The 18,454-nt window shown below is 47.3% G+C and overlaps 2 protein-coding genes across 21 annotated transcripts in view; both read right to left on the reverse strand.

The window, feature by feature from the left end:
- LOC126996075 (calcium-activated chloride channel regulator 1-like) overlaps window positions 1-17,043 on the reverse strand; it is a 55,714-nt gene extending 38,671 nt beyond the window's left edge. For 9 of the 20 annotated variants that reach the window (XR_007750909.1, XM_050856153.1, XM_050856157.1 and 6 more), the window contains exons 1-12: window positions 16,893-17,042; window positions 12,174-12,348; window positions 11,807-11,944; window positions 4,737-4,890; window positions 4,336-4,504; window positions 3,763-3,886; window positions 3,437-3,573; window positions 3,152-3,343; window positions 2,732-2,861; window positions 2,186-2,316; window positions 1,023-1,176; window positions 35-253 (exon numbers count right to left, since the gene is read on the reverse strand). Coding sequence is in view for 19 of the 20 variants with exons in the window: in XM_050856153.1 (XP_050712110.1) it covers window positions 35-253; window positions 1,023-1,176; window positions 2,186-2,316; window positions 2,732-2,861; window positions 3,152-3,343; window positions 3,437-3,573; window positions 3,763-3,886; window positions 4,336-4,504; window positions 4,737-4,890; window positions 11,807-11,944; window positions 12,174-12,341 (1,716 nt within the window). In the remaining variant the exon portion in view is untranslated. Of the gene's footprint in view, window positions 1-34; window positions 254-1,022; window positions 1,177-2,185; window positions 2,317-2,731; window positions 2,862-3,151; window positions 3,344-3,436; window positions 3,574-3,762; window positions 3,887-4,335; window positions 4,505-4,736; window positions 4,891-4,951; window positions 5,032-11,806; window positions 11,945-12,173; window positions 12,349-16,892 lie in introns of those variants that run through there. The other 11 variants (XM_050856164.1, XM_050856163.1, XM_050856154.1 and 8 more) reach the window with 10 other exon arrangements.
- A 416-nt stretch (window positions 17,044-17,459) lies between these two features.
- LOC126996076 (uncharacterized) overlaps window positions 17,460-18,454 on the reverse strand; it is an 18,899-nt gene continuing 17,904 nt past the window's right edge. Inside the window, exon 6 of the transcript XR_007750912.1 lies at window positions 17,460-18,454. This exon is cut by the window's right edge and continues 163 nt beyond it. The gene's annotated coding sequence lies outside the window, so the exon portion shown is untranslated.

The following is an 18,454-nucleotide window of genomic DNA, read 5'->3' on the forward strand; positions in this document are numbered from 1 at the left end:
TCTTTATCTCTGGGACGCGGAGTCAAGATCTCACCTCAGCCAAACCGACCCTGATGGTCCACAGGTTGAGGGTGCTCGTGAAAACCGCATCCGTGTGGTTCTGTCCGGTGGGGCTGACGAGGTACGGGCCACTCGACTGGATGGCTTGGCTAGTGTCCAGACGGAACTCCAGGTTGCGGCCCACAGTGGAGTCAATGACGAAGGCTCCGTTGGCCACGGTCCCCTTCAAAGGCACGTTGACCTCCTCGTAGATCTGTGAAGGTCGAGTACGTTTAGTAGCAACAAATCAAGCGTTCATGATAGCTTGGCACCTCCGTGGTGTAGTGGTTGGCACGCCTAACTAAAACTCCGCGGGCTCAAGTTTCATCAAGGCTTGAGGCTGTCGCCGCCCAGCCCTCCAGTTGTTTACCTTTCCTCCTGGGCTGGGCGAGAAATGGGACCCTAGTCAGACCTGGGGAGGGTATATTATGCTAGCCCGGATGTCACACCTGCCGTGTGTCCCCGGGCAATGGGGTCTCACCCACCATTGGATTAAGGCACAGACACGGAGATGAACACTGAGGCAACGCGCAGCTTACCATTTGCACCACACTTTACATATTTTACAAACAATCTTGACAAAGGATCCCATCCCACTTCCCCACTACCATAGTCTCTATCATTATATACTCTTGAAATTCAATGTCCTCCACATATTGGCTTCGAAGATCATCCCCTCCCTTTCCCATTATATGTATATCAGAGGTCCAACAACAAGCACACTTATACTCTGTTCAGTCCATCAGGAAAACCTGCTCCTCCCTTTCCCATTAGGCTTAATGTGGTTGGATTACACTGGGGAAGGTTAAATTATCTTGATGGTTGTTGGGATGGCTTCGTTGGCCCTTATTCTCGACGTTAAGAAATCTGAGAAAAGTGACTGAATGAATGCTACTGTTGAGGCATGTTTGAGACACCCGTCCGCAGGGCCTCCCGGGAGGGTCTGAGACGCCCCAGCAATATCTGACCGCGTGTTAAGTCACCTCGTTGTCGATGTTGGTGATGGACTGGCCAGGCTGGTACGTGAGGGAGCCCTGGAAGGCGTCGTTCATGAAGCTGCCGTCATTGTCAGGGACAATGTACGCCTTCCCGCCGGTGTTCTGAGCTAGTTCCTCCATTTTCTTTTCAGCTTGTGTTCTGAAAGTAATAAGATCGTCACCTCCGAAGAAGTGTCCCTAAAAATTAAAAATAAAACAATAAAGTCCATTCTCTCTTTCCCTCTCATCTGTAAATCTTCATCCCCGGTGTTCTGAGCTAAAGTCTTCGTCGTTCCCTGAAAGAAGCAAAACCGTCACCTTCAGGATAACTGACCCGTCGCTGACTGCTACCAGTCTATCCCTCACTCCCCGTGAGTTACATATTTCCAGATAATCATATTCACAGGTGTTCTGAGCAAGGAGGTCTAACCCTTTCTCATCCTGATCTCAGAAAGAAGCCCTCAGGATGTGTTACCGTCAGCATCCATGCTGAAGCTTTTTCCTCTCCCTGTGAGTTATGGACAGTATTCCTAGGTCATCTTTTCCACAAGGTCAGTGTTCCCCTAACAAGTCTATTTGTCGCTATTTCCACTCATTAGAGGTTTTTCCTGTTTACATTTTCTACTGCTTATGCTAAAACGCCCTGATTCAAACACACTTGTTCTCGCGTTATCAAAGATTGAGAGGCAGCTCACAAAAGATACCTGAGCCTTCGTGCTCCTGCTAACCATGCTCTTTATTTTCTGCCCGAAATTACGCCAGATCTACTCTACGACTCCCCCAAGATTCTTTCATCAATTTTTCTAATTCTTCCAGCGACTTCTTACACCTAACCAAAAATCTCTAACAATCTCATTTCTTCATCTTTCCCACTTCTCCCTAATCCCGATGCCAGCATAATTATCACAGATGCCTCTAAAGCTGAGCTCTTTGCTCAGACTTTCTCTCAAACATAACTCTGATTCATTGCATGAAGCCGCTTTGCAGGTCCAACGGCGTCTGACGAAGCCTACACCAGACCCAAAATTTCCCTCATGCCGACGACTAGTCTGAGACAGGACTGGTGTTCAGTAAAGGGAGAACACTCTCCTCGGTACTTATTATACGGCAGATGACAAAGAATCGATCACCCCGCTAGTCAGGCTGTCCCTAACAAAGGCCTCACTCACCCGTAGGCGATGCTGATCACCCTGGCGCCTGACTGCACCACAGCACTCATCACAGCGTCAATTTTTGGATTTCTGTTCTCCCCGCCGTCTGATATGAGGAGGATGACCTTGTTGTTCTGGTTCTTCAGTTGCTGTGGAGGAGAGAAACGCAGACAATGCATTTCGCCTCCTTGGACTCAATATCAAATACAGACTTTATAACCTGCAAGTGTAGTGGTTAACACGTGGATCCGGGTTCGAATCCTTCCTTTGTCAGTCAGCGCGTAGCCCACCCAACCTTTTCTGCAGCCTTCAAAAGACAGTTGCTGGGTGTGCCTCAAACCATTACGTCTAATCACTCTAATGTTTACCCAATGATTCAGGGAAGATAATCATTATCATGCATACGTGTTATCAAAATTTACCGAAAACACCCAAAAGGCAATGATAAACGAGAGAGAGAGAGAGAGAGAGAGAGAGAGAGAGAGAGAGAGAGAGAAAAAATGCACACGGCACCATATGTTTTCTTCTCTCTGTAAGTGGGCAAAATATTGGCAGAAATCTTACCTCGAGAGCCTTGTTGAGTCCACAACCGATGCAGGTATAACCGCCAGTATTGGTGGTGATGACGCTTGCGAGGTCATCACGGGTGCTGTTTGATACCTCCGTCAGAGATCTCACAACTGTTGCCCCATCCCTGTGGAGGAATCACCGGTGATGCTACTGCAAGGCACTTGTTGTGTTGTTACATGAAATGTTTTATAAACTTGAAGCGCAAAGTCATGAATTCTGGAAAGCGACAAAAAGACAGTGCATTGACAAAGAGCATGCACATATTCTGGAAACACTTGCAACATTAATAAAGTAGCACAGCTATGTAGGAAACAACAAGACCTTTTCCTCCTTGAGTGTAGTTATTACACCTGAATCAAGAAAGAACACACAAGGGTAGTACTTCAACCCCGAGCACTTCACGAGAAAACTTACGAGAAATTGATGATGGAGACGAAGCTGCCGTCCGCCACGTCGTTCAGGATCCACCTCTTGGCGGTGTTCACCAGGTTGGTGATCCTAGTGCCACTCATGCTGCTAGAGTAGTCCAGCACCAGGGCAAACTTGGCCGGCACCTCCTGCACCACCAACACCTCGGGGGCCACGTTATGGTCCCCGGACAGCGGCCTGAGGCAGACAGGTCACGGCAAACTCATTAACAATGAAAGACACACACACACACACACACACACACACAGATGTCGCCCAGGTCCTACGTACGTGGTGTTCAAGAAGTCTTGGTGGTCGGCTATGACGGCCGCTGCGGATCGCCCCTCACACATCAGGTTCTGGCGGTTCGGGGCCTCGCTGTTGTGGCTCCCGGTGGCGTCACTTCCATCCGTACAGAACTTTTCAATCTGCAACGCAAAGATCGATGCGTCACCATCCCAATCTGTGCCGTGTCTGCGCTGTCACAAACAACAGTCATCCAAGGCCCGCCAGTGTCCCTTCAATCGGCCGGGGTCATGATCTCAACGCTCAGACGTGACCCAGTGTTGGGAGCTACGCCCCGGACTACTGCTGCTATTGCTGCTAGTGACACTCACACTGTCCAGGGTCGTGAAGGACATGAGGGAGGTGGTCGCTGTCTGCTGGCTGTCCGGCACAAAGCGGCAATTGTCATCCGGGAAGCCGTCCACGTAGCGGCAGGAACCCTGGGTGCTCCGGTCCCTGCGCGAGAGAACAGGCATGAGACACGTGTCTGTAATTCACCTCCTCTTGGTCTGCTGCGGGTCTCTCTCGAGACAGCCAGCCGTTCCCCTACGGAAGAGCACAGAGCTCGTAGTACCGATCTTTGGGTAGGACTGAGACCACTCACACACAATACACCGCGACAACGAGGTCACAACTCCTACGAGGTCACAACTCCTTGCCTGACGTCGCGTACCTACTCACTGCTAGGTGAACAGGGGCTACACGTGAAAGAAGATAAACCCAACTTATCTTCACCCGGCCGGGGAATCGAACCCCGGTCCATCTAGTTGTGACCCAGACGCTCTACCCCTGAGCTACCGAGCCGTGTGTGTGTGTGTGTGTGTGTGTGTGTGTGTGAGAGAGAGAGACCGAATAACTGTTCGCCTGTCTGTGTCACCAGTATCGGTGTGCGTATCAACACTCACTTATATTTGCCGCGTATCTTCTCGTCGGCACAGTAGTTGGGCCTCACCATCGCGTAATGTTCTTCGTTCCACGTGCGGTAGAAGAGAGGGAAGCGATTGTCTGCGGGGTAACCCACCTCGTCGAAGACGCCCCATCGCAGCCGCGCCCACGCCTGCGCCAACACCTTGCCTGCTCCCCGGCAAGGAGGGACACTAGGTGAGTTACTCTGCGACGCTGTTTTTATATATATATATATATATATATATATATATATATATATATATATATATATATCTATATATATATATATATATATATATATATATATATATATATATTACAGGAAAGTTTTCAGCTACTCCGGTACTTGGCATGGAATAAGTTCACATTTTATCACTCAAGCAGGACATGAAGCTCGCACCTCTGGGCCCCCATACGTCCTCGGCGGCGGGGTGGGTGAGGTAGGTGGGCGTGAGGTGGATGTACTGGCCGGGCTCGCCACAGCCCCCGGGCTGCACCGTGTACACCTGGTCCCCGTACACCGGGTTCTTCAGGTCCACTCTCAAGTCGCTGTTCTGAAGGGAGAGAGAGAGAGGGAGAGATGCAACTGCTGAAGCTGCATGGCGGCGGGGACACCTGAGCGACCTGACGTGGCCTTCAGCTACACCCCCAAGACGCTGTTCCTTGACGCGAGGCAACATATTTTTCAGAATGTCATTTGGCAAAAATTGTTACAACAGTTATCCCGAGTGATACCAGCAGAGCATATTAATACATAGTCCCGGAAAGTGAACGGAAACTTTTTTTTATTCTCAAAAGGAAATAAAAAATGTTCAGGGAGGCATTTCAGTGACAGGTGAGAGAGGCAAACAGGTGGAAGCATACTTAGTCGTAACTAACAATGAGACTATGATTGATGAGCTGGGTGTTGAGGGAGAGTTAGGTTGTAGTGATCATAAGAGGATTAGGTTTAACTTAGTCACCCCAGTGTTGGTACTTGACTTTAGAGGAGTCGATTACGCGAGAGTTAGCAGGCACATTGGGAAAGTGAATTGGGGAGCCTTAGGGGCTAAAACCTGATGGTCAGGGAAGTCATGTAGAAAGGTCGTACAAAAATATTGAGTAATAGTAAAGGAACATTGACAGCGTATACCTCGAAAGGAAAATAACGACTCTAAATGAATGACCTGTTGGTCCAATCACGAGACTGGCTTAAAGAGAGAAATTTATAGAAAAATAAAGAATGGTGAAACCCACCTCAGGGGTAGGTATGTTGAGCTAGCCAGATCAGTAAAGAAGAACATTAGCGTAGCAAAAAGGAATTATGAGATTAGGGTAGCCAACGAAGCCAAGAGCGATCCTAAAGGGTCCTTTAAGCTGTACAAAACGAAGAAAAGGAAGAGAATTGGACCGGTGAAAAAAAACACAGATAAACTCGTTAAGAATGGTGAGGATGCGAATCAAATGTTGAACGACTACTTCCTTTCTGTTTTCACACAGGAAAATTTAACAACCATTCCGGATATAGTTCAGGTATATGAGGGTGAAGATAACGATAAGGTGAGGGATGTGATCATCCCTAGGCAGGTAATCCAGGATGAGATTGGCAGATTGAAGAAAAAACAAATCGCCAGGTCCAGGAGAAATATTTCAGCGGGTTCTGAAAGAATGCAATGAAGTCTTAAGTGGCCACTAACCGATATTTTTAAGATGTCAGTAAACTCGAGTTATATGCCCAGTCTATGGAAAGTAGCTAATGGGACGCTGATTCTCATAAAGGGAGACGATGTCAACTATTTCAAATTATTGTCCACTTAGCGTTAACATCAGTTTTAGGCAAGATACTGGAGTCAATAATAGCCACGAGCATTCAGGACCATCAAACATAACTAAGTTCATGACTCGCAGTATGGGTTCACGAAAGGTATAGGTCATGTCTTACCTTCTATAGTAAAATAATCGAGGCGGTAGAGATGAAAACTATGACATACAATATCTAGATTTCAGTAAAGCGTTCGACAAACTCCCTCACCCTCGGCTATTCCAAAATTTACAGGCTCACGGTGTAGTTGGAAAAGTCTTGAACTGAAACAGGGAGTTGCTTGGAGGTAGGAAGCAGAAAGTGCAAATGATGAGAAATCTGGCTGGTGCTGTGTTACGAGTGGGGTCCCACAGGGGTCGGTACTGTGTTCACTGTTTTTTATCACTTACATCAATTACTTGGACACAAGAATTACTATATAGTGATGTCAATAAGTTCGCAGATGATACCAAGATCGATAGAGTAATTAAATCATATCAGGACGCTAGCGTTTTCCGGGATGAGCTAGACTGCTAGACAGACTGTATGATTGGGCAGAGAGGCGGCAGATGAAATCCAATGTCGGTAAGTGTAGTATTCTGAGTGTAGAAAGGAATAACCCCTCACACAATTACTCCTTAGACACTCCTCTAAGCAGTCCTAGATGTAAGAGGGACTTAGGAATCATACTGAACTCCGACCTCCGTCCTAGGCTTAATGCATTCAGGCTAAGAATAGTGCAAACAGGATACTGGGTTTCATTTCAAGGAGCGAAAGCAATAGGCGCTGATGATCTCCGGATGACTTCTGCGCTCCTATTGCTTTCGCTCCTTGAAATGAGACCCAGTACCCTGTTTGCGTGATTCTTAGGGCCCAGACACACGTGCGACTTCACAATCGCTTGACCACCCCATACACACGAACGACTTAGAAGCGATTTTAAATCGCGTAAGAAGCGATTTTAAATCGCTCGTGTGTATGGGGTAAAGCGACTCGGCTGGGCAGGCAAGATGTGATACTGCTGACTCTAGTTTCATCATGGACTCTGATGAGGAAGCTGCTCTTCTGTTTGTTCTCAAGTGTCATATATATATATATATATATATATATATATATATATATATATATATATATATATATATATATATATCTATATATATATATATATATATATATATATATATATATATATATATAGATATATATATATATATATATATATATATATATATATATATATATATATATATATATATATATATATATATATATATAAACAATCAAACACAGAAAACATACCTGATGCATTTTTTTTTTTTGCTGGGTCCATTGCTTCAAATTCCTGCACAAAAAGGCCACACATTTCCTCCCAAGCCTTCCTTTTTAATATTTTGTTGCTGTATTCAGTGGTCCTTGTGTCCCATATAGCTGGCCGTCCTTCTATTTCAATTATAAAGCGATCTGTATCAAATGCCATGGTAGGGGAGAGATGGTGTGACGTGTGAGTGCAAGGAGTGATGAGCGAGGACTGACTGACAGATCACTTCCGGTACCTCGGAAAGGCGACAGGGTGTCGTCCGTGTGTGGGGGGGGGTCCAAGCGATTAATCGCCTTGCACGCGCTTTGTACTTGCGACTGCCCAGCGTGGTCGCTTTACACACCCGCCCGTGTGTTGGGGTAAGCGATTTTCCCGTTGAAACCTATGTTATATCAACTACTCGCGACTAGAGGCGATTAAAAATCGCACGACAGAGTCGTCCGTGTGTCTGGGCCCTTAGCCCCAGGGCAAGGTCGGACGTCAATAAGATTCCTCATTCCCTCTTACACCCGTAGGCTAAAACATGAGATAGGAATTCACAAGAAAATAAAGAATGATGAAACACACCTCAAGGGTAGGTATGCTGAATCAGCCAGACCGGTAAAGAAAACCACCCGCGTGGCAAAATGGAACAATAAGATTAGAGTAGCAAAAGATGCGAAAAGGAATCCCAATGTCTTAAGAACATAAGAACATAAGAACGCAGGAGTCTGCAAGAGGCCGGTAGGCCTGTACGAGGCAGCTCCTTTGACCCTAAGCTCCCGTGTATCTAACCCCACCTAATATCGCTGTCCATGAATTTATCTAGTCTATTTTTGAATGTGACAATTGTATTAGCACTCACCACGTGACTGCTAAGCCTATTCCACTCATCCACCACCCTGTTTGTAAACCAATTTTTGCCTGTGTCCCTGTTGAATCTGAATTTATCCAGTTTAAACCCATTACTTCGTGTCCTACCCGGTTCTCTTACCAACATAACCTTATGAATGTCTCCCTTATTGAAGCCCTTCATCCATTTATAAACCTCGATCATGTCTCCACGCACCCTTCGCCTTTCTAGAGAATGCAAGTTTAACTGTTTGAGTCTTTCCTCGTATGGCAAGTTTCTCAACCCCTGAATCATCTTAGTCATCCTCCTCTGCACCGATTCTAACATTTTGATATCCATTCTATAGTAAGATGACCAGAACTGAACCGCATAGTCAAGATGAGGTCTAACTAATGCTAAATATAGTTTGAGGAAGACTTCGGGGTTTCTGTTGCTTACGCTCCTTGAAATAAATCCCAGTACCCTATTAGCTCGATTTCTAGCTTGAATGCATTGTGCCCTTGGACGGAGATCAGAGCTCACTAAGACCCCTAAATCCCTCTCGCACCCAGACCTGCTTATGAGAGTGTCATTTAAGCAATAGTTATGTGAGGGGTTGTTCCTACCTACACTCAGAATACTGCACTTCCCTACATTGAACTCCATCTGCCATTTATCCGCCCAGTCATACAATCTGTTGAGTTCACCCTGGAGAATACTAGCGTCCTGATCCGACTCAATTACTCTACCGATCTTGGTATCATCTGCAAATTTACTAACATCATTACTAAAATTAACATCACTACTAAATTTACTAACATCACTACTAAATTTTACTAACATCACTACTTCTTCTTAAAGATGTTCCGGACAAGACAAATGAGAGAACTGGACCGCTGAAAGCAAACACTCGTGGAAAGCAAAGCTCGTGGAAAATTGCGAAAATATGAGTACAATGTTGAACGACCACTTCCTCTCCGTCTTTACACAGGAGAATCTGACATCCATTCCGGACAGGGTTCAGGTACATGAGGGCGGGGATGGCCACATGTTGAGGGATATATTCATCACCAGGCAGGTGGTCCAGGATGCGATAGATAACTTAAAGAAAAATAAATCGCAAGGCCATGACGAAATATTCCCACGAGGTCTGAAGGAATGCAAAGAGGTTCTCAGAGGCCCACAAATCGATATTTTTAAGATGTCAATAAATTCTACTTATGTGCCCAGCCCATGGAAAGTAGCTAATGTGACGCCGTCAACTACTTGTAGCTATCGCCCAAGTTAGTTTAGGGTAGGCGGTGGCCGAAGTGATAGCGTACTGGACCCACATTCGCCGCGTGATGGACGACGCGGGTTCGAATCCTCACGCTACCACTCGGATTTTTCAGTCACCGCCGAGTGGCTTAAAACTACCCACATGCTGTCCTGAAGACCACCCATCAACCCGGACTCTAGAGGAAGCCGTCCAAGCGAATCAAGAACGAGTTCCGGGGGGCAGCATGAGCCAATGCAAGATGGCGCCACTATAAACACTCGCCTGCGCCAGAACGGGCTGGGCCGACCATCAGGCCCCACCTGGAAGAAGCCTTGGGCCGACCATCAGGCCCCACCGGGAAGATGCCTACCGGCGCAATAGGCAAACAACGTAAAAAAAAAATATAAAAAAAAAGTAGCTTAACATTGGTTATAGGAAAGATGCTGGAGTCCATAATAGCCAGGCGCATTCGGGATCATCTATAGTCAAACCACTTCAATTAGTCCGTTCAGGCGTTGGCTTCCGCGGGTCCTTTCCTCCACTCTCCTATGCCACACAGTTTAAACACCCATCTCTTGCTCTCATATGTTAACTATAGGTAACACATAAGAGGAAAAAAGAGGTGTTAGGACTCTGTGTCAAAGCAGAGGGGTGGAAAGGACCCGCAGAAGACAACGCCTCAACGGGCTATTTGAAATGGTTTAACTATAGGGAGACATAGCTTTATTCACAACTCGCAGCATGGGTTCACGAAAGGTAGGTTATGCTTCACTAATCTGTTATCCTTCTACAAATAAGTCAATGAGGCGGTAGATAAAGATGAAAACTATGATATATTATATCTTGATTTTAGCGTTCGACAAAATTCCTCGCTAACGGCTGTTGTTTATATTACAGGCTCACGGAGTAGATGGGAATGTTTTGAACTGGCTCAGGGCGTGGCTTAGCAATAGGAGGCAAAGAGTGCAAATCAATGGTGAAAAATCTGACTGGGGATGTGTTACGAGACGGATTGCATGATTGGGCGGGGAAGCAGCAATGTCAGAAAATGCAGTATTCTGAGTGTACGCAGAAATAATCCCTCACATTTCTCTTGCTTGAATGACACTCCCCTAAGCAGGTCTAGGGGTGCGAAGGATTGAGGGGTCTTTGTGAGCTCTGATCTCCGTCCAAGGGCACAATGTATTCAGGCTATTAATCGAGAAAACAGGGTACTAGAATTCATTTCAACGACCATGAGCAATAGAAGTGCTGGTCATTCTCAAGCTATATTTAACATTAGTGAAACCTCATGTCAATTATGCGGTTCAGTCCTGATCATCTTACTATAGAATGGATATCACAGTGAGAATCGATGCAGAGGAGGATGACTAAGACAATTCCCGAGTTAAAAAAAAAAAAACTTGCCATATGACGAAAGACTTAAACTATCAAACTTGTATTCTCTAGAAAGGCGAAAAGTGCGAAGAGACTTAAGAGAGATTTATAAATGGATGAGGGCTCTAATAAAGGAGATATTAATAAGGTCCTGATGGTAAGAGTGCCAGGTAGAACACGTAGTAATCAGAGACACGCCAGTCCTCGCCGACAGACCGACTTGATCGGCTAGGCTGACGTCAGCTGATAGAGTCGGTCTATCGGCACCTTCCCCTCCATTTCATGAGGCTGTGGTCACTCTTTGGGGGGACGGACGCGTTTGACCCTGAAGGGCCCTATCATGTAGTGTAGCCCGTGTCCCCACCCTAGAGGTGGAGACAATTATTAACAAAACGTAGTAATGGATTAAAATTGGATAAATTCAGATTCAACAAAGACATTGGCAAGAATTGGTTCACCAGCAGAGTAATGGATGACTGGAACAGGCTTTGCAGTCATGTGTTGACTGCCAATACGTTAGTCACGTTTAAAAAAAGATTAGATAAAGTCATGGATAGTGATGTTAGGTGGGGTTAGGTTCACAGGAGATGCCTTGCATAGGCGTACGGGCCTCTTGCAGACTCCTTATGTTCTTATACTTTTATGTTCTTATGTTCGTAAAAGTCACCTCGGCAATGGCCAGTTTGCTCAGAGTGAATCTTCCCGGGCGTGACTAACACGATGAACCTCCTAGATAAAAATAATCCTTTCCAGGGAACAGTCGCTTAGAGAAGTTGATCAGTGAGCCTTTCCGGACGTATCAAAATAAATCTTTCAGACCAAAGCTTCTCCTGGGAACTGTTTGCTTGTGAAAGTGGTCCAAATACTTTGCTGTGAAGGATGTGATTGCACAGGTGACTAACATGACATCCCCGCCCTCTACCCACCTCGTAGGACTCGCTGGTGGCGGCCTGGTCCACAGCGATATTCCTCCACGTGCTCGGGACCAAGATCTTCACCTTCCGGAAGAAGAGTTTGTTGCCCGTCGCCTTGAACAGAGCTTGGGATGTTTCGTTCAGTACTTTCTGGGGGATGCAATAAAGGGAATACAGCAAAAGAAAGATAAGTGGAAGAAAGAAGAAAAGACTAGAAAAAGATATAAGAAAGCACTAAAAATGCGCAAAGTATTCATTACATATAATTGCTTTTATTTTTATTTTTATTGAACAATAATGTCTAGAGTTGCCAAAATCGGAACAGAACTTTACAGGCTGCAATTTCTTCAGGCCTCTCTGTCTGTGTCTGTCTGCTCACCTTCAGCGAGGGGATGACCTTCTCAGCCTGACTCTCGTCCAGCAGCGGCGAGATGCCCACCACCACCTCCTCGTACCCCTGCCCCACCACAGAGTTCCTGGTGGACGCTGCCGCCCAGCCTAGCGCCGCCGCTACCACGGCCACGCCCACCCATGCAGACCACCGCATCCCACACCTGTGTGGGGAGGCAACGACTGTGCTGCGAGGAGGCAGACATGCGAGGACACACACACACACACACACACACACACACACACACACACACACACACACACCTCACACCTACCTTCTCTCAATGTCTTCTGCCTCGCCACTGGTTCGCCACCTCTACGTCAAGGCCGAGTCACGCTGACTTTACGACCTAAAAACGATCTCCCGCGACTTGCTGGTAGGTCGCACATGGCGGTTCGTGGGATCGTCATGTGTCTCCTTCCGCCGTACGACCGAAAAAGTATTTGGTACTGCACCAAAAGGTCCAGTCACACTGACTTTATGACCTAATGACAACCTCCCGCGACCTGCAGGTCGTGGGAGGTCTCACATGGTCATGCGCGCTATCGTCATGTGTCTCCATCCGCCGTGCGACCGAAAAAGTCGGCTGGAGGTCTTAGGTGCTGTACCAAAACCTCCAGCCGACCTCTCAGGTCTCTGTCCGTCGTAAAAAGTTTGCCGTCTGATGGCCGAATGGGCTACGTCTGGACGGCAAGCCGACATTCACCTGTGGTCGACAGATGACGGTTAACTGGTGAACGGCTACTGGATGGCGAGCTGACGCCGTATGGTTGCCGTCAGGTAGTAGGTGGTCGCCGACGTTCGGTGTCCACTTTGCATTTGTTATTGGCCGTGGTCGGCGTCCGGTCTCCCATCACACGGCGAGTTGTGTAATGAACGCCGTCCAATCGCCGCACGGTGGCCATCTAGTGGCGGTCTAATGGCCGCATGGCTGGCGCCTGCTCCTCGTCCTATTGGCTGCTGTCTGTGTTTGGGCTGAGTGAGGATCGCCACCTCTCTCAACGATTGGAGGAGACTAGGCGAGGTCAGGTCATTGTGGGCGAAGGGATCGTAATAAAAGGACGGCGTGTACGCTGAAAGGTAGAGGTAAATGTGTGTGATCGCCGCCCAAGACTGGGTATGTTTTTATACGACACTTACAGGACTCCGACCACTGTGGTATCTGTCGGCGTCCGGGTGGCGTCTTGTGGCAGACCATCGCCGTGCTGTCGTTGCCGATGCCTACAAGCCGGACGACGTCGATCGTGCGACCGGTGGTTTACTGTACGGCAACCGCCATACAACCTTATACGACGGGTCCTTTTTTCTTTTTACATCCCCGCCTATAGCGCCGGTAGGCTTTTTTCAGGGGCCAGATGGTCGGCCCGAGCACGTCGTGGCGCATGCATTTTTTATAGTAGCGCTAGTTATGCTTGGCTCATTCTGTCCCCCGGAACTCATTCTTGATTCACTGGACGGTTTCTTCTAGAGTCCGGGTTGATGGGTGGTCCTCTGGACAGCATGTGGGTAGTCTTAGGCCACTCGGCGGTGACTGAAAAATCCCAGGTGGTAGCGTGTGGATTCGAACCGACGTTGTCCATGGCGTGGTGAATGTGAGCCCAGCACGCTAACCACTCAGCCACCGCCTACCCAAGATCGGGAGATCGCCGTCCTCATTGCGACAGTCCACGTACCGGTCGCCAATCATCGGCGACCGGTCCTTGCCAGTCGGTCACCGGTCGGTGCATGGTGGGCGTCATAACGTGACTCAAAGTGTGAGGTCAAGATGTGAATCTTACCTTGGTCGCCGTCAGGCCACCCACTGGACTTACACTGGACGACCGCCGGTAGTCGTTCGGTAGCTCGACTGCTCGGCCACCAATGTAGTCGGGAAATGGCGGGTGTGAATCACAGCATTTTGGGGTCGCTGGTGGTCGTTATCAGGCCAAGTAGTCAGTGTTACTCAGGCTAAAGACTTCCAGCCGACCTCTCAGGTCTCTGCCAGTCGTAAAAAGGTTGCCGCCCGGTGGCAGAATGGACTGCGTCTGGACGGAAAACGGACTCCAGATGGCGAAAGGACGTGGTCTGTTTGCCGTCAGGCAGTAGGTGGTCGATGATGTTCGCCGTCCACTTTGCATCTGTCATTGGTGGTGGTCGGCGTCCAGCCTCCCACCACACGGCGAGTTGTGCGGCGACTGGTGACCCTTGACCGGGAATGAGGTACATTCCTGAGCAGTGACGCTCTGCGTCCCTCAGCCCGCCCAATTTCCGTCCCGATTTGACTTGCTCCACAGGTCAAGCACGCGGCTAAATACGTATGGATCACCTCTGCCTAACGAAAATAAAGTACTGCAGGACATGATGTGCACGGCAAAAACAATGAGAGTCTGTGGAGTTCTTAACCAATTTTCACTCTGGTGTAATTTTACTCATTAAAATATGAGTGCACATAGATTTTCTCATACTTTCATTACCTTTATAGTAATTATTGCTATATATACGGGAGATCGCCACCCTCTTTGCGATAGGACGCGTACCGGTCCCTGCCTGTCGGTCACCGGTCGGCGCATGGTGGGCGTCTTAACCGGACTCCAAGTATGAGGTCAACCTGTGAATTTCACCATGATCGCCGTCCGGCCACCCACTAGACGAACATTGGACGACCGCCTATAGCCGTTCCGTTGCACGACTGCTCGGCCACTTACGAGGTCGGAAAGCGGTGGGTGTGAGCCGCAGCATTTTGGGGACGCGGGTGGTCGGTATCAAGTCGTAAGTCAGTGTGACTGGACCTTCACCTTTTGTTTATATTAATCAGCAGTTCGTGACTGAAAGCCTAAATCAGAAAATCGCTGCACTCAGACTTGGTGGAGACAAATCAGCGCTCTGAGCAGGTGTTGCAGTCACTGGGAAATTGTTTGTCGTGTAAAATTGCTGAAGGCTAGGACTAATCGAAATTGTTTCTTAAGCCTGAGGTCATGCTGGCTGTCTGTCTCCTCTGTCAGCGACGACTGAATGGCGTGGTGATGTGTGATTCTCAGTCTGCCCTACAGGCTATCTCGTCTTCACAACCCACGCACCGCTCCCTCATCCACAAGATCTTGCATCAATTAGTCGCTGCTCAGGAACGCTCCATCTGCCTCAGATTCTTGTGGATTCCTTCCCATGTTGGGATCGCTGCCAACGACTGGGTGGATTTCCTAGCTAAAAGTGCCTGCGAACTGCCACTGCCTGACGATGCCACACCTTCCCTCCTCTACCTCAAGCAGACTATACACTCTGCCGATCACCTCCTTACTCTCCACCGCATGGATGCTGAGCGCGCTCAGAGTGTATCCATTCAACATTATGACCACTTCCGTCTCCTTCACCCGAGGTATGGCCGGCACGGACTCATGGTCCGCAGACATAATATTGTGACTGCCAGGCTTCGACATGGATACAGGCCGCTGTGGCAGGGCTCCGAGGCGGGGACGTACCCCACCACTTCATCTGTAAGCTGTGTGACCGTCCCAACGCCATCAGCCTCCACTACTACTGCCTCGAGTGTCCCTCAGTAAGAGACTTGTTGCGCCGGGACCAAGACTTGATACATGTCTTTCAGTTCCTCTGAGCTGACAATAATTTAGATACTGTCTTAGTGCAACACCCACACTTTGGTGGGTGCTGAAGGCTGCCTTACAATGCCGATGTCTCATTCCAGTACAGCTTCACTGTACGTGAGCATGTCCTGCGTGTCACGCGTACCATGTATATACAGAGAATAATGTCTGTACTAGGTTTGTCGCTTTATAAGCGTAATAATTTGATGAAAACAAAAATCTCTCTCTCTCTCTCTCTCTCTCTCTCTCTCTCTCTCTCTCTCTCTCTCTCTCTCTCTCTCTCTCTCTCTCTCTCTCTCTCTCTCTCTCTCTCTCTCTCTCTCTCTCTCTCTCTCTCTCTCTCTCTCTCTCTCTCTCTCTCTCTCGTAGCTGCTTATGCCTATTCACAGAGATATGTAACAATTCCTCATCATTAAATTGCACTTCAATTACGTTGCAAACATTTTACCAAGCGGCCGTTCAAGTACTTGAATTGCCTGCCATTAATCATTTTCAGCTTTTTCCTGAGTGGCCTAATGTCCAAAGCCTTGCACTGTCTGACTCGTCCGTCTCCGAGGATGTCAAGAGTAAAATGCAGAATAAAGAGTGAAGCGTGCCATAACTAATAAAGATAGTTAAAAAAAGATAAATATAAGCAAGAAATAAAACTTGCCATCAGAAATGAAAGAGTAAAAATACCAATAAATATAAGCAAACAAATGAAACGCGCCTCGGTTGTGATGAGTGTTCGGTTCGCCGTGACACACTAATTATAAGCCTCACAATCATGAACCTCCGTAGTAAAAGCCTGGAATTACTTAAGTGTGATTTTCTCGACAACCTGTTGTGTATACTTTACGAAATAGTAAGGCAGTCTAATAAAATTAGGGTACAATTTTATGAACCCACAAGCAAAAACTGTAAATCAAAGACCGAACCGAATCTAAACCGAATCGAAGTTTTTTTGGTAACCGAACGTGATCATCTATCAAACACGTCTGCCGCCCTCTGTGCGCAGAATATGTTTTTTGTATATATATTTTTTTTGCCCTTGAGCTGCCTCCACAGTAAAAAATAAACAGCAGCACGGCCTCCTCTTTCTCCTCTCCTTCTCTACCTCCTCTCCTCCTCCTCCTTCTCCTGCTCTTACCAGATTGCGTGCACAACGATCAACTGGGATGAAAGACTCGTCGCTAAGTGATCTAATAACACAATGAGTCTCAAATGTCCGGTTCAACCTTAAACACACACACAGCCAGAAGCAACTCAGTAGTCCTCGTGTTGCCAGGTGTTGCAAGCTGTCATTAGAAAATAAATACAGCAATGTGACATATTTGCATTAAACGTCTATGTGTGGTTGTTTGGTTTTAGGTTAATGAAGTTCTGTTATGTGGTGGGGCTTATATGAATGTATTTTGGGTGTGTTTGTATGTATGTGTGTTTTTCGTACGGAGGGCTTGTGTGGAGACAAGAAAAAGGATAAACGGATGTCAACATCTCAAAAGAAGAAAGATAAGTTTCCTCGGAGCGGGGTTTTCCAACTGTTCTTTACACACACACACACACACACACACACACACACACACACACACACACACGCGCGCGCGCTCTTCTCTCTCAGTTTAAAGAAGCAAGTAAAGGCGCATCAGAACTGCACTCATTTATTCATCTTTAACCAGACAACACATGCCAGGAAAAAAAAAAAAAAGGCTGAGTGTAACTGTTCATAATATTTTTTTATTAACTAATACACGTAGACTTATGAGGTTCAGTTGATTTTTGCTTATTGCCGAGCTGGTATTGTTGTTTTCTGCCTCGAGGTGAAAAATGGAAAATAGGGTTGGTATTCTCAGACGCTTCCACTCATTACATCAACTCTTCCCACAGGTCTAAAAGGAGATAAGTCGGGTTCTAATGAGTGTTTTTTTTCACCTGCATGGGACAGAAGAAAGGCAGCTCCGCTGTGACCGCACGGCTCCTCTCACTCCTGTTGCCAATCACGTATCGCACCAAGTCAGTGACGAACAACAGGCCAGCACGATCCACCCTGTACCTCTTCTTGAACTCGGTGTCATCGTACTCGTTAAAGATGTCCCTTCTTGGGCGAAAATTCCTTGGTCGGTGCTGGCGGGGTTGTTCACGGGCTGCCATGTTTACGGTCTGACGCTTGGAACCTTCCTTGGGAGCGCTTGGGAGACCCCGCACGACCTCCCAAGGCGGCGAGCGAGATAGGCAGAGTTCCAAGGCTTGGGAGCTTTCGTGAAACATGCCCAAGGTTTCTCGCACGCTTGGGACTCCTTGAGCACACTTCCAAGGACTTGGGAACTTTGATGAAACCCACCCCAGACTACTAACAAGGGTCATAAAACTACCTCTGGAAATTCCCAAAACTCCTATGAAAGCCCAGTCATATATGAGTGTTTGGGCGACGAAATGTTTAAGAATATGACCAAAGGTGGAATTAGTAGACGTCGAAGCGTGAACTCTCTATTACGTTTAGAAAATGAACAAAAAAAATTATCAAACGAGAGACATCTTATATTTACTTTATACGATGATGTCACCAAATTACATGAAGTTCTGAGCAACCTATGCTTGACTCGAAGGGCACCGGGTTGCCTACATCCAAGTACAGGTGAGTTGAGGACAGAACAAGATTAAAAAAAAAACGCTGCTGTAGATTCTATGCTTTTCCTTTCCCTGTAGCCTGTC

The sequence above is a fragment of the Eriocheir sinensis genome, chromosome 9 (assembly GCF_024679095.1).
Source record: "Eriocheir sinensis breed Jianghai 21 chromosome 9, ASM2467909v1, whole genome shotgun sequence".
NCBI lineage: Eukaryota > Metazoa > Arthropoda > Malacostraca > Decapoda > Varunidae > Eriocheir > Eriocheir sinensis.